Below are 12,906 nucleotides of genomic sequence, written 5' to 3' on the forward strand. Positions count from 1 at the left end.
CTCATGCATGTGTGCAAAATAGACTGGTTGATGCCTCCGGTGTTTGATCACCTTGGCAGGGGAAGGCGATAGGACTAATCTCGTTCTGGCTCTTAGAGCTCCAACCGGGAGAAGCAGAGGCAACTCCTGTGCCTTTTCATTTGGTCAAATCAAGTCAGAGGGAATGGCGAAGTACAATCTGCTAAACTGGCTGAAAGGAGAAAAAAAAATAAATGTTTCTGAGCAGCCAGAATTTCTACTCCATATGTCCATTAAAAAAAAACTCTCAAAACAACGTGTCCAAAACTGATTGTACGTTATCCTCTATAACCTGCTACTCTTGTGGTCTTTCCTTCTTAGATGATGTCAACACTCAACCTAATCTCTTGGATCATCTCTACTTCTTCTCACAGCTTCCAGCTAACCAATTAGCAAATCCAATTGACTTTTGTCAAAGTATACCCAGGATTTTGCCCCCTGTCTGCCTGCCCACCCTGGTCCAAGCCGTCATCAGCTCTCTCCTGGATGGTGCAGGAGCTTCCTAAGCGGTCTCCCTCTTTTGGTTCTTGCTCCTTGCAGTCTCTCCTCAACGCAGGAGTTGGAGATCTCCTGTTAAAATGTCAGTCAGATGTGTCTCTCCTCAGCTCAAAGCCTCACTGACTCTTGCAGGTTCTGCGTGTACGACCTCTAAAATCCTGCATGGCGCAGCTCTCCATTACCTCACTGACCACATCTCCCCCAATGTCTCCCTTGTCTCCCTTGACTCTGTGTCGGTCTCACTGTCCTTTGCTGTTCTTCATTCAGGCCCTTTGCACTTGCTCCTTCCTCTATCTGAATTCCTACCCCCGCCCCCCGCCCCATTAATATCCATGTAGCTCACTTCCTCACGTCTGCTAAGTCTTTCCTCAGACATTCCCACGATGGTGAGTCCTTCGCTCTGAATTCTAAAACTTACTCTCCTTCTGTCTCTTTGTATGCTTTTTTCCTGCTTTTTTGTTTTCTTAGCTGCTGGTCATCCTATAATGTGTGACTTTGTTATGTGGCTTATTGTAAGTATCTTCTAGAATACAACTCCACGAGGAAAGAGATTTGTCTTTGTTTTAGTGATAGAACAGTGTTAGGCACCTAGAAGGTGTGCACTAATTCTGTGTTGACTGACTGAATGAGAAAAGTAATGGAGAAATTAAGTGGGGGCTATTCTGAACCTAGTATCAAGACTCGGGGTTGAGTTTGTTTTGAGACCCTTGGTGTCAGGTTGACAAGATCCGCTTATTAATTACAAACTCCTTTGACATTGAGTTTGTGGTTTGCTGACGTGTTTTATTCAGAGGTGAGCACAAACCCTGTCATATGTTGAGTTGGGCCTTCAGGGTCAAGTTTACCAAGGCCTTCATTTGCCAAGATACTTAGTAGTCATGGGGAGTAATGAAGAGATACTCATTACAGACAATCCTTTCCCAATGAAGAGGGATTACATTCAACAAAGTGATGTTAAAATGAATCTGCCGCTCTTAAACAGCCCATCACAGTAACTGTCGTAAGATGAAAGACTCTTGAGTAATGGAACATAATTGAAAATATTTTCTTGTTGCAGATATAAATTGTCACAGGCCTGTGAACCTTTATATCAGTTTTGACAACTGGCTGTTGTATCAGAAGTGTGTTCTGAGGTTTACTTAGGCAGTTCCTAGGCCACTGCAGTCTTTCAGAGTAGAAAATGTGTTATTACTCAATTTTCTCTGTTGTGCCTGTCAGTGAAAACTTTTAATATCCACTATAATAGGATTAGATGTCGTATTTGATAGTGGAAATGACATACATATTCTTCCATAGAACCATCTTTGTAGTCCCTAAGCTTGGCTAAATATTTTTTTGTAATAAATTTCTCCAAAATGGAAGAGGCTTGTCAAAAAACTTTAGCATTGTGGGTAACTGATAGCGGGCATCTCTTCCTGAAATTTAAAGAGAATAAATATCTGCATTTTTTACATACATACATATTTTTTAAAATAAAGTCCTACATGTTGTTCATTGATCTCATGGGGACTTCACTTAGGTGGACTGAAGTAGACAGGAGTGTTTTCACTGAGATACTCTTTAGCTGACTGTAAGTGTAGCCCCAGCATTCAGGTGCTCAGGAATCATGGGTAAGGTTGGTCTTAGGGAGGAGGATGGAATAGTTTTTAAGAGCATGAAATTTCAACCTCAGACATGCCTGAACTTGACTTTCCACTCTACAACTTATTACCTGTTCTTCTAAGTGGCAGAAACTGCTATGAAAGGGAGCAAATAATAACGATACTACTTCATATAGTTCTAAATATAAAATGAGGTGATGTGATGAAAATCAACCATATAGTGATTATATGTTTGATTATATGATTATATACCATATAGTGGTATATCCCTATACCACTATAGGGATAGTGGTAGGAGAGGTGCATATATATTCAATTTTTTTTCTTTAAAAAAACACTATATGGTATTTACAATATGCCAGGCATCTTCCTTCCTTGACTGATTAATTGATTGATTTGAGAGAGAGAGAGAGAGAGAGAGAGTACCTGAGCAGCAGGGGAAGGAGAGGAGGAACCCAAGCAGAGGGAGAGGCGCAAGCAGACTCTGCACTGAGCATGGGGCCAGATGCGGGGCTCCATCCCATGACCCTGCGATCATGACCTGAGCTGATACCAAGAATCGGATGCTTAACTGACTGATGAAGGTTAATCGCCTATTTAACCACCCAGGCGCCTCTGCCAGGCATTTATCTAAGTGGTGTACGAATATTAACTTAGTTCGTTCTTCTAAAAACCTGATGAAATGAGAATTATTATTATTATCTTCATTTCCTCCTTATGGTGGAAGAAACTGAGGGCTGGAGAGGTTAATAACTTACCTGAGGTGGTTGAGCCAGAATTTAAACCCAGAAGTCTGGCTCCATACCCTATGCTTTTAACTATACGCATAGCACTGGCCTTATTTTCTTATTGTGAACCTGTATTCACGATCTATTGCTGTGCTACAAATTACCCAAAACCTAGTGCCTTAAAACAGCAGCACTTATTACCTCAGTTTCTGTGGTCAGGAATCCTGGTACAGCTGAGCTGGGTCTTCTTCTTCTTTTTTTTTTTTTTAAAGATTTTATTTATTTATTTGACAGACAAAGATCACAAGTAGGCAAGTAGGCAGAGAGGCAGGCAGAGAGAGAGGGAAATAGGCTCCCTGCTGAGCAAAGAGCCCAATGTGGGGCTCGATCCCAGGACTCTGGGATCATGACCCAAGCTGAAGGCAGAGGCTTTAACCCACTGAGCCACCCAGGAGCCCCTGAGCTGTGTCTTCTATGTCCGGTTTCTCCCAAGGCTGCAATGAGGTGTTGGCAGGTGCTTCAGTTGTCTGATTGCTCTGGGGGAGGCTGACCTATTCCCAAGCTCAGCCATGTGATTGTTGGCAGGAATTGATTTCTCTGGGGCTGTTGGATTGAGGAAGCCTGTTCCTTGCTGGGTGTTGGCCCAAAGCTGCCCTATGATCCTTGGTACATGGCCCTCTCCATGGGGCAACTTACAACATGGCAGTTAGCTTCATCAGAGTGAGCAAGTGAGAGAGCAAGAGAGGAGAGTTCCTGCAAGATGAAGACCTATCTTTGATCACTTATCTTGGAAGAGATCCCTTTTGCCGTATTTTATTTGTTATAAGAGAGTTGGTATTCCAAACCACATTTAATAGAAGGTGATTTCTTAAGAGCTCAAATACCAGGAGATAGAGAATATGAGAAACCATTTTAGAAACTGTCACTTGATGTAGGACTGGTCACCAGTGTATCTTGACTTTTTTACGTTTCTTTCCATATTGAGTTAATTTGGTATCAAAAGGCATATCCATTTTGGCTAACACAGTAGCAATGCTTTCTCATTATGCTGAACACTAAGTTATGCTTTGTCTTTGGGGTCCCTGGGTGGCTCAGTCAGTGAAGCACCTGACTCTTGATTTCGGCTCAGGTCATGATCTCAGTTATGAGATTGAGCCTGTAATGGGATCCATGTTTGGGTGGAGTCTGCTTGAGATTCTCTCTCTCCCTCTACCTCTCCCCCTGTGCGCTCTCTCTCTTTCTCTCTCAATAAATAAGTAAGTAAATAAATAAATAAAATCTTTTTATTTACTTGAGAGAGAGAGCATAAGTAGAGAAGAGGGACAGAGGGAGAGGGAGACACAGACTCCCCGGCTGAGCAGGGAGCCCGACTTGGGCCTTGATTCCAGGACCCCGAGATCATGACCCAAGCAGAAGGCAGACACTTAACTGACTGAGCCACCCACATGCCCCAATAAATAAAGTCTTTAAAAAAAAAAAGTTATGTTTTGTCTTTTTGCTTACATCTCATTTTAGACTAAATAATTGATGTTAGCTGCTATAATATACAATGCAAATATTTTAGTGACATAACAAATATATGCATTTTTGATATGCATCAGACTTGCCCTTCTGCACGACTCTCTTTAAATGGTGACATAGGAAATTAGACTCCTTTCATCATGTGGCTCTGTCATTTCAAAATGTATTTCTTCTAGCTACAAAAACAGAGATTTTAAGGACCAGACCTATAAGTGACGAACGTCCTCTCTTGCACACGTTGCAGTGCACAGAATTAGTGACATGGCCCAATTCAACTTCTAGGGAAGATGGGGAACATAGTGTTTGCCCAGGAAGGAAAGGACAGATAGGTCCATGAGTACTTAGTTTCACCACACATTGTACTTAAATGTGCTGCTTGTGTTAAAAAACCAAATATATATGTATGTACACACATGTGCACACACACACACACAGTGCTTAGATCTATACCATTTTAAAAAATGTACTCATCTCTATTTATTTCATTTCTTTTTAAGATTTTTATTTATTTGACAGAGAGCACAAGGAGAGGGATCGGCAGACAGAGCAGAAGCACTGAGCAGGGAGCTCGATGCAGGACTCGATCCCAGGACCCTGGGATCATGACCTGAGCCAAAGGCAGATGCTTAACCTACTGAGCCACCCAGGCACCCTTATTTATTTCATTTTTTGTTGAAAAGATGGCATACATAAATAACATACATCGTTTGGTATAAGTTATTGTTAATTTAGAGTGAGCAAGTGGACAACGGGACAGCCACCGTACAAATCAACAATGCGAATGTGGCTAGCGCTCCAGAAACTCCCTGAGTACCATATCATTGACAGCCCCTCACAATCGTGAATTTCCTGCTAATTGCTTTCCCTTGACTTACACTCTCCTCTGCCAACTCCCTGTTGCCTTCCCTTCTTAACCAGGGTTTGGAAATTGACATCTCCTCTTGCTGTCTCCATATCCTCAGCTCCCGTTCTGCCTTCTATCCCACATCTGCAGTGAAAATGCTCTTCCTGCCACCGAGGTCACCAATGACTCCCTAGTAATATGTAATAAATACCTTTTAGACCTTATCTTGCTGGACTTGTGGAATTTGACAATGGTGGTGACTTTCTCAAAGCTTTTGTTAGGATGCTGTCTTCTGGGTTTTGTTTCATTCTTCTGGCTGATTCTTCTCAGTCTTCTCATAGGTTTATCTTCCACCTTAAATGTTGGTGTTTGTCATGATTCTGTCACTTCCTAACAGTCTCACTCACTTTTAATGTTTAACTATGACTGTTAAGTTGATCTCTTCAGCTGCATGTGCGCTCCAGACCCATATGCGTCTTCGTTTAGGCATTTCCATTTAGGCAATCGATATACATCTCTACCTTAACAATTCTTAAACTGTTTAGTTCTGTTTAGGCAGCAGCAATGATAATAAAAACAGGTAGTCCAATAAATCAAAACAGATTTACTCAGTTCTTTCTAGGTGCCAGGCTCTGCTTTAAGTGCTTTACACGAATTAACTCATTTTAATTCAATTTAATTAACAACTGATACCTTAAGGAAATTGCAATGACCACTGTATAGATGAAGAAACGGAGGCACAGGAGTGTTAAGCAGCTTGCCTGAGGTCAGGAAGAAATGTGAGACAAAGCTCTGATCCAGATGCTGGCACTCTAGCGTCAAGCCAGTTTACTAATCCCTGAGCAATAGTTGTCTTTCTTTTCTTTTCTTTTTTAAAATTTAATTTAATTTAATTTTTTCAGTGTTCCAAAATTCATTGTTTATGTACCATACCCAGTGCTCCATGCAATACGTGCCCTCCTTAATACCCACCACCAGGCTCACCCAAGCCCCCCACCTCCAAAATCCTCAGTTTGTTTCTCAGAGTCCACAGTCTCTCATGGTTCATCTCCCCCTCCAATTTCCCCCAAACTCACTTCTCCTCTCCATCTCCCAATGTCCTCTGTGTTATTCCTTATGCTCCACAAGTAAGTGAAACCATACGATAATTGACTCTCTCTGCTTGACTTATTTCACTCAGCATAATCTCCTCCAGTCCCGTCCATGTTGATACAAAAATTGGATATTCATCCTTTCTGATGGAGGCATAATACTCCATTGTATATATGGACCACATCTTCCTTATCCATTCGTCCACTGAAGGGCATCTTGGTTCTTTCAAGTCAAGTTGTATCTAAGACTCTTGACTATGAATTCAATACACTTTTGGTAATATTTGGCTTATTGAGTCATGGGTGCTGGTAGTTTGGATTTATAGGAGACCTTTTTAATTCTCCAGAAATCTGAAGACATCTACTAACAGTATGGCAACTAACTAGTATCCAGGGATGGCTGACCCCGCCTCACAGAGTCAGCCCAGAATAACACTAACCTCTCTACTAATGATCAAACTGAGTCTAATGCCTAACTTTCCTATACTTAGTTATATAGGATGAGTAGTGGTGGTAAAAACTATGACTATGTCTATTAAAGGCTTTTTTTTTTTTTTAAAGATTTTATTTATTTATTTGACAGAGAGAGAGGGAACACGAGCAGGGGGAGTGGGAGAGGGAGAAGCAGGGTTACTGCCGAGCAGGGAACACAATGTGGACCTCAGTCCCAGGACCCTGGGATCATGATGTGAGCCGAAGGCAGCCGCTTAAAGACTGAGCCACCCAGGCACCCGAAACTGTGTCTATTAAAGTCATGTCCATGCCTGGAGAGATGTGTGAACTATTTCTAAGAATAACAGGCTTAAAAGGGGAAGTAAAAAAAAAATGTGTATCAAGCTTAATGGAGTACAAATGTGACATACTCATTTTATAACTACTGATAGACCTTTCATTTTTGTTAGTGAGCTAGTTTTTAAGAACAATATGATAGAAAAAAAATACCAATATGATGGAAGAATGAGAACTTTTCATCAGCTCCGCCATGCAAATTGGTGAATCTTGTAGTCTCAAAGATAAGAACAAACTATACAATGTTTGAAGGAAATCTAGAGGCAACCAAGTGAACAATTTCCATGAAGAGATGAGTCAGGGATGTGTGCTGTGGAAATATGGTAATGCCTGGACTCTTCAGATCTTTGGAGTTGTGTTCGAATTATGTGATGCTGTTGTTTCCTTCTCTGTGGAATGTTCCTTCAGGGGAGTGAGGGCCACAGCCGTGTTTGGACTCTGAAAAGCGGTGCCTCATTAACCCTTTAAAGTAAATGAATGGTCTGTATTAATTATGTTTCTTTGCTCAACAGATCAGTGCTGTGACACGTAATCCCATGGACAGCTCATTCATCAAAATTCTCAAAATTCACTTCAGTAATTCACTTGTTTTCCAAAGTCAACGTTTTACTTTCTCTTATTGCTCAGATGATGCTGGAACAAAAATCCATCTGACTCAGCAGGTGGACATGGCCGCGCAGGTTGCCTCTGGGATGGCTTATCTGGAGTCCCAGAACTACATTCATAGAGATCTGGCTGCCAGAAATGTCCTGGTTGGTGAACATAATATCTACAAAGTTGCAGATTTTGGACTTGCAAGAGTTTTTAAGGTGAATTGTGTTTTGTTTTAATTAGGTTTTGTCACGGGTCAAAAGTCTAACATACTCGCAGACTGATAGGTTTACTGTTGTTCCTCAAAATAATGTTTCTCCAAGTTGGGTGGTCTGTAGAACACTTCAGTAGCCCAAGGCCTTGTAGATAAACCACCTCCTGTTTCTCTTTCTTCACCAAGGAGAAACAGGGAAAATGATGCCTAACCAGATGGGAAAGTATGTGATTAAGTTTGTGGTTGGATTAATGATCTGCCTTTCAGTGCAGTAGCCTCTCTTGGGTTGCCTTGATTTTCCTTACAAAAAGCAGTACATTTTGTTTAGTTACTCCATCCACCTTTGCTCACTTTCTGCCGAATTAATACTCACGTTGCCAGAATTCTTCGCAATCACTGACTTTTTCATTCCTGGCCCTCACCCTGTGTCATGACATCAGGCCAAAAGACACAGACATAAGTGACATACTATTAGCTGTTTTTCTCTGAATTTAATTTTTAATTTCTACATCGTGCCCGACAAATAGGGGTGTGGAACATGAAACACAACGTATAAGTGATTCTCTTTTGATCTTCATGAATTCATTACCTCTTTTTTAAATAAGTTAATTAGAACCCCAGTGACTTGATATATTAATTTAAATCATTTGGATCCTACTTTTCAATGTTAGAAAGCGAAACATGGTAATTATTAAAGTCAGTGGCTCTCCAATACCAGCAGTAAATCTGGAAACAGACTTTGCCTTCATTTTTTCTTTTTTTAATTTGCTGAAGACCAGATGCGAAAGACCATCACTCGTGAGTTCTCCCATGTGTAGCAGCGTGCGCCTGTCAGTGCTATTTTTAGCACATAGTAGGCTCTTAAATAATATTTTATTGTTTTCTCATAGATTTCTCAGTCTTATAAGCCAGATTTGGTACTATAATTATCTATGAACTAAGATCATTTTGAATGCTTTCCCTCTAAATTTTAATGTGAAGCAGGTTACAGATGAATGAGGGGAGCAAAAAAAAAAAAAAAAAATATATATATATATATATATATATATATCTCACTTGAACTTGGCTTGATTCCTCAATGCATTAACAGGTAGATAATGAAGACATCTATGAATCCAAACATGAAATAAAGCTGCCAGTGAAGTGGACTGCGCCCGAAGCCATTCGTGCTAATAAATTCAGCATTAAGTCCGATGTGTGGTCATTTGGAATCCTTCTTTATGAAATCATTACTTATGGCAAAATGCCTTATAGTGGTGAGTAATTAATTCTGAAGTGGGCCTTTCTGCTGCAGGTCACTTACTTAGGTGTGACTTTAACTGCTTCGCCCAGACTTAGAGGGCAGAGTTATGGGGCTGACCACACCATGTGCCTGTGGGAGCATAATAGATAAAATTTGATGATGATGATTTGCATTAATGAGGTAGTTTATTGCCTCTTTCTCCTTTGCTCTTGAATTGCGGTCTTATAGACATTCCTTGCTGCAAGATTTAGTTTAATCTCTGCAGCCTGGGAAGGGTATGGTAGACCTCATATCTTCACCAAGGAAATCAGTTTGCTTTGTAATCTTGAATATAATTATCGATGAATTTAAGACCCTGATCTTCAACTTGTTTTTTGTTGGTTCCGTTCTGTGCTATTAGGCATGACAGGTGCTCAGGTAATCCAGATGTTGGGTCAAAACTATAGACTCCCTCAACCACCTAACTGTCCACCACAGTTCTACAACATCATGTGGGAGTGTTGGAACGCAGACCCTAAGGAACGGCCAACATTTGAGAAACTGCATTGGAAACTTGAAGACTATTTTGAAACAGACTTTTCATTTTCGGATACAAACAACTTTGTAAGATGAACACTGAAGAAGAACATTGAATAATGAAGTAACAAAAGAGTTCAATAATCAGTCCAGAAATACAGCCTTATTAATCGACTGCCAGAAGAGCTTACCTCGACATATTCAAGTGATAGGGTCAACTTGGCCGTGTATTATGAAAAAGATTATATGTGCACTTCATTGATTGGGCAACACTGCAAGACAGTCTAAGATGCTATTTTATCACTGTCTGGCAAAAATCAAACACATAAACACAGTTACTTTTCTTTTTAAAAAAAATACTTACATTTCTATTTATTGGTTGAAATACTGATCAAGAGGATCAACAGATGATAGTCAATTTTTACTCAGTGACTGTTGTAGCATTTTCCTGTTTACTGATTGAAGCGGTTATTCATTACTCCTCGGATTGCTGAATGCCATCAGGCTGTTATTATGAAGGAATCTGATTGCTTTGCTGCACAGCACGACCTGTGTTTTGAGGAATTTTTTCTCTTTCAAAATATCCTGTAACTACAATGATGGTAAAGCCGTGTGAAATGACTTGATTGTACTTGGAGTAATTGCACATATTTTTTTTTCCTATGCATAAAAAAATGAAGCAGCTGTTGAGAAAAAGAATTAAAATTTCTCTCATTTTGTAGAAGGAAATGATGGGATTTTTCTGTACCTCGGTATATGTCATCTGAGAATCATCTACATTAGTTTTGATCTCCTAATGTTAAGAATCAGATTGCAAAGCGGATGAGTTATTATCTCTGGAGATATGTGAGAAACATCTAATAGCCTGCAAAATCTGAGAAATAAGTATAAAATAATTTAGGAAAATGAGAGGAGAGCAGTAGGATTGCTATGGCTTGGATTTCTGAATAATTTTAAGAAGATGGACCTTTGGCATATAGGCCGGAGTTTTAAATTGATTACGGTACAGGTCAAGCTCAGTTTAGATCTAGAGGCTAGGAATAATGTCTGACTTTGGCTGTGAAGCTGTATTTTTCTGTCTGGTAGGACAAAAGGGGTTTTTACTCATCTTATATGTGCATTAACCTTTGTAAGAATGTTACTGTCTTCTTAAGCAATGGGTAGATCAAATTTTGTGCCCCGTTAGGTGATTAGGGAGGGTTCTCAGAGGCAGTTTCAGAATCAAGTATATATTCAGAGATCTCTGCTGTAAAGCAATATGAATGAAACAAGTCACAAGGAAGCATAAGATTCTGAGTGCATTCGCTCATCTTTAAAGGAAAAGAGGAACATATCTGAACAGTTATGGAAACCCGAATCCAAAGTAGATGAAGGGCTAAGAAGAAAGTGTCTGAGCCTACCTGGAAGGCTGGTTCCACACCATCACCACTTCAGTGGTTTGTTATGGGGACCCGCGTTCCTTCCATCTGTCTTCTCTGTCTCCAGCATTGTCCTCATTCTCAAAGTCACAGATGGCTCAGTAGCATCTAGGGCTCCCTGTTCTTTTCTCCTCATCTAGTAGCAGAAAATGGGAAACCTCTCTCTCTGCATTTTCAGCTGCCATAAAAGACATTCTTTTGGGGGGCACCTGGGTAGTGCAGTCAGTTAAGCCTCTGACTCTTGGTTTCCGCTCATGTCGTGATCTCAGGGCCATGAGATCAAGCCCCATGTCCGGCTCTGTGCTCAGCGTGGAGTCAGCCTAAGACGCCCTCTCCCTCTCTGTCTGCTCTTCTCCCCCTGCTCTCTCTCCCTCAAGTAAATAAATAAATCTTTAAAGAACATCGTTCTTTTTTCTCTGTAGGCAGATTGGGGTATATGCCGACACATAATAGACGTACTGTAATGTTATGTGCCGATTGGCTTAGAATAAGTTCTGCCACTGAAGCCGGAAATGTGGTGATTCTTCCCGGAGACAAGTTGGAAGGTTGGCTTATCGGAATAAAATTAGATGCTGGATAGGTATCCATTAAGGAGAAAATCCCAGATGTAGGTCGGTGTGTGTACATACATTCAGACATTTCTGAAACTGAAATGGGTCATGTAGAGCTATTGATCATAGAGCGCCTTGACTTTTTTAATAAACAGGAAAGATTTACAAGATAAGGTCCACACAAATTGTTTAAATCAGTTGCCTATGTATAGGACAACTTTATTTGTGTAAAGTCAGAGTCTAATTGTGAAAATTCAACTACTGTATAATCTTTTTTGTAGCAGCTGATAATAATAACTTGCTTAGTAAGATCTGATTTTGAAATGTATAGAGAAGGCTATCCTTTCTTGTTTTAATAACACCTGAAACCGGTTTAACTTACTACGTTTGATTCTTGGAGACGTTTATGTTCAAGGTTCTGTCAAAGCAATCTATTATTCTTGTTTTTGCCTGATGGATCATAGAGAAAAATAATGGATTCAGTTATGAGAAGCAGTAATAGATTTTTTTTAAGATGACATAAATTTCTTTCCCTGTAGAGAATAAAAGGATCAGGAAAAGATAAGTTGAATTTTCCTGCAATGAGCCAGTTCTTGTTAAATTTACCTTCCATAAATTGTAGCAAAGCTCTTTTCTAGGTAATGTTTTATTTATGTAATTCAGTTATTTGGAGGTGGTGGTGAAGGATGTGAGTACATCATTCCATGTGGTATTTCAAATCTCTTTTGACAAAAACCTAAGAATTTTTGCAATAGGAAAAATTCAAAATTCCATTAAGCCTCTTTTAAGAAGGTTAGGAAGGAAATAGGTATACATTACCTAAGGTCAAAAGAGGCACAGAGTGGATTCCTAATAGCTCTGGAACCTGAATATTGTATCATTGAAAACTAAGTAAAATGAAAGTGACCAGCAGTCTGCTAACTGGGCCATGGTGGGCGGGGGTGTCTCAAAGGACACCAAAGACCAGGCATGGGGAAGTATCAGGATGAGCCCGTTCCCATCCTCTCACAACGCACGTCTGCATGGTGACTGCATGGGTCAACTCAACCGTAAGGGGCCAAAGCTCTTGATTCTCTCTCTGATGGCCCAAAGGGAACCATTGCCCTTGGAAGGATGCCATCGTGTCCCCCAGCTGGAGCTTTCTTGAGGAAGCAGCGCCCTGCTGGTGCTCCATGCCTTTGCCAAGCCACATGCCCTATCTGCAATAGGGTTTTTCATAGTCTAGTTGAGCATATGGTTTCTGGACCCAAAAGCCTGTCTGATAGTGTATCTGTGGTGATTTT

At 40.4% G+C, this 12,906-nt stretch overlaps 1 protein-coding gene across 1 annotated transcript in view; it reads left to right on the top strand.

Moving 5' to 3' along the window:
• FRK (fyn related Src family tyrosine kinase) overlaps positions 1-12,188 on the top strand; it is a 102,635-nt gene extending 90,447 nt beyond the window's left edge. The window contains exons 6-8 of the mRNA XM_046005110.1: positions 7,718-7,899; positions 8,986-9,151; positions 9,539-12,188. Coding sequence (XP_045861066.1) covers positions 7,718-7,899; positions 8,986-9,151; positions 9,539-9,750 — 560 coding nt within the window. The 3' untranslated portion in view covers positions 9,751-12,188. The remainder of the gene's footprint in view (positions 1-7,717; positions 7,900-8,985; positions 9,152-9,538) is intronic.
• Positions 12,189-12,906: the final 718 nt, after the last annotated feature.

Source organism: Meles meles, chromosome 5 (genome assembly GCF_922984935.1).
Source record: "Meles meles chromosome 5, mMelMel3.1 paternal haplotype, whole genome shotgun sequence".
In the NCBI taxonomy this organism is placed as follows: domain Eukaryota; kingdom Metazoa; phylum Chordata; class Mammalia; order Carnivora; family Mustelidae; genus Meles; species Meles meles.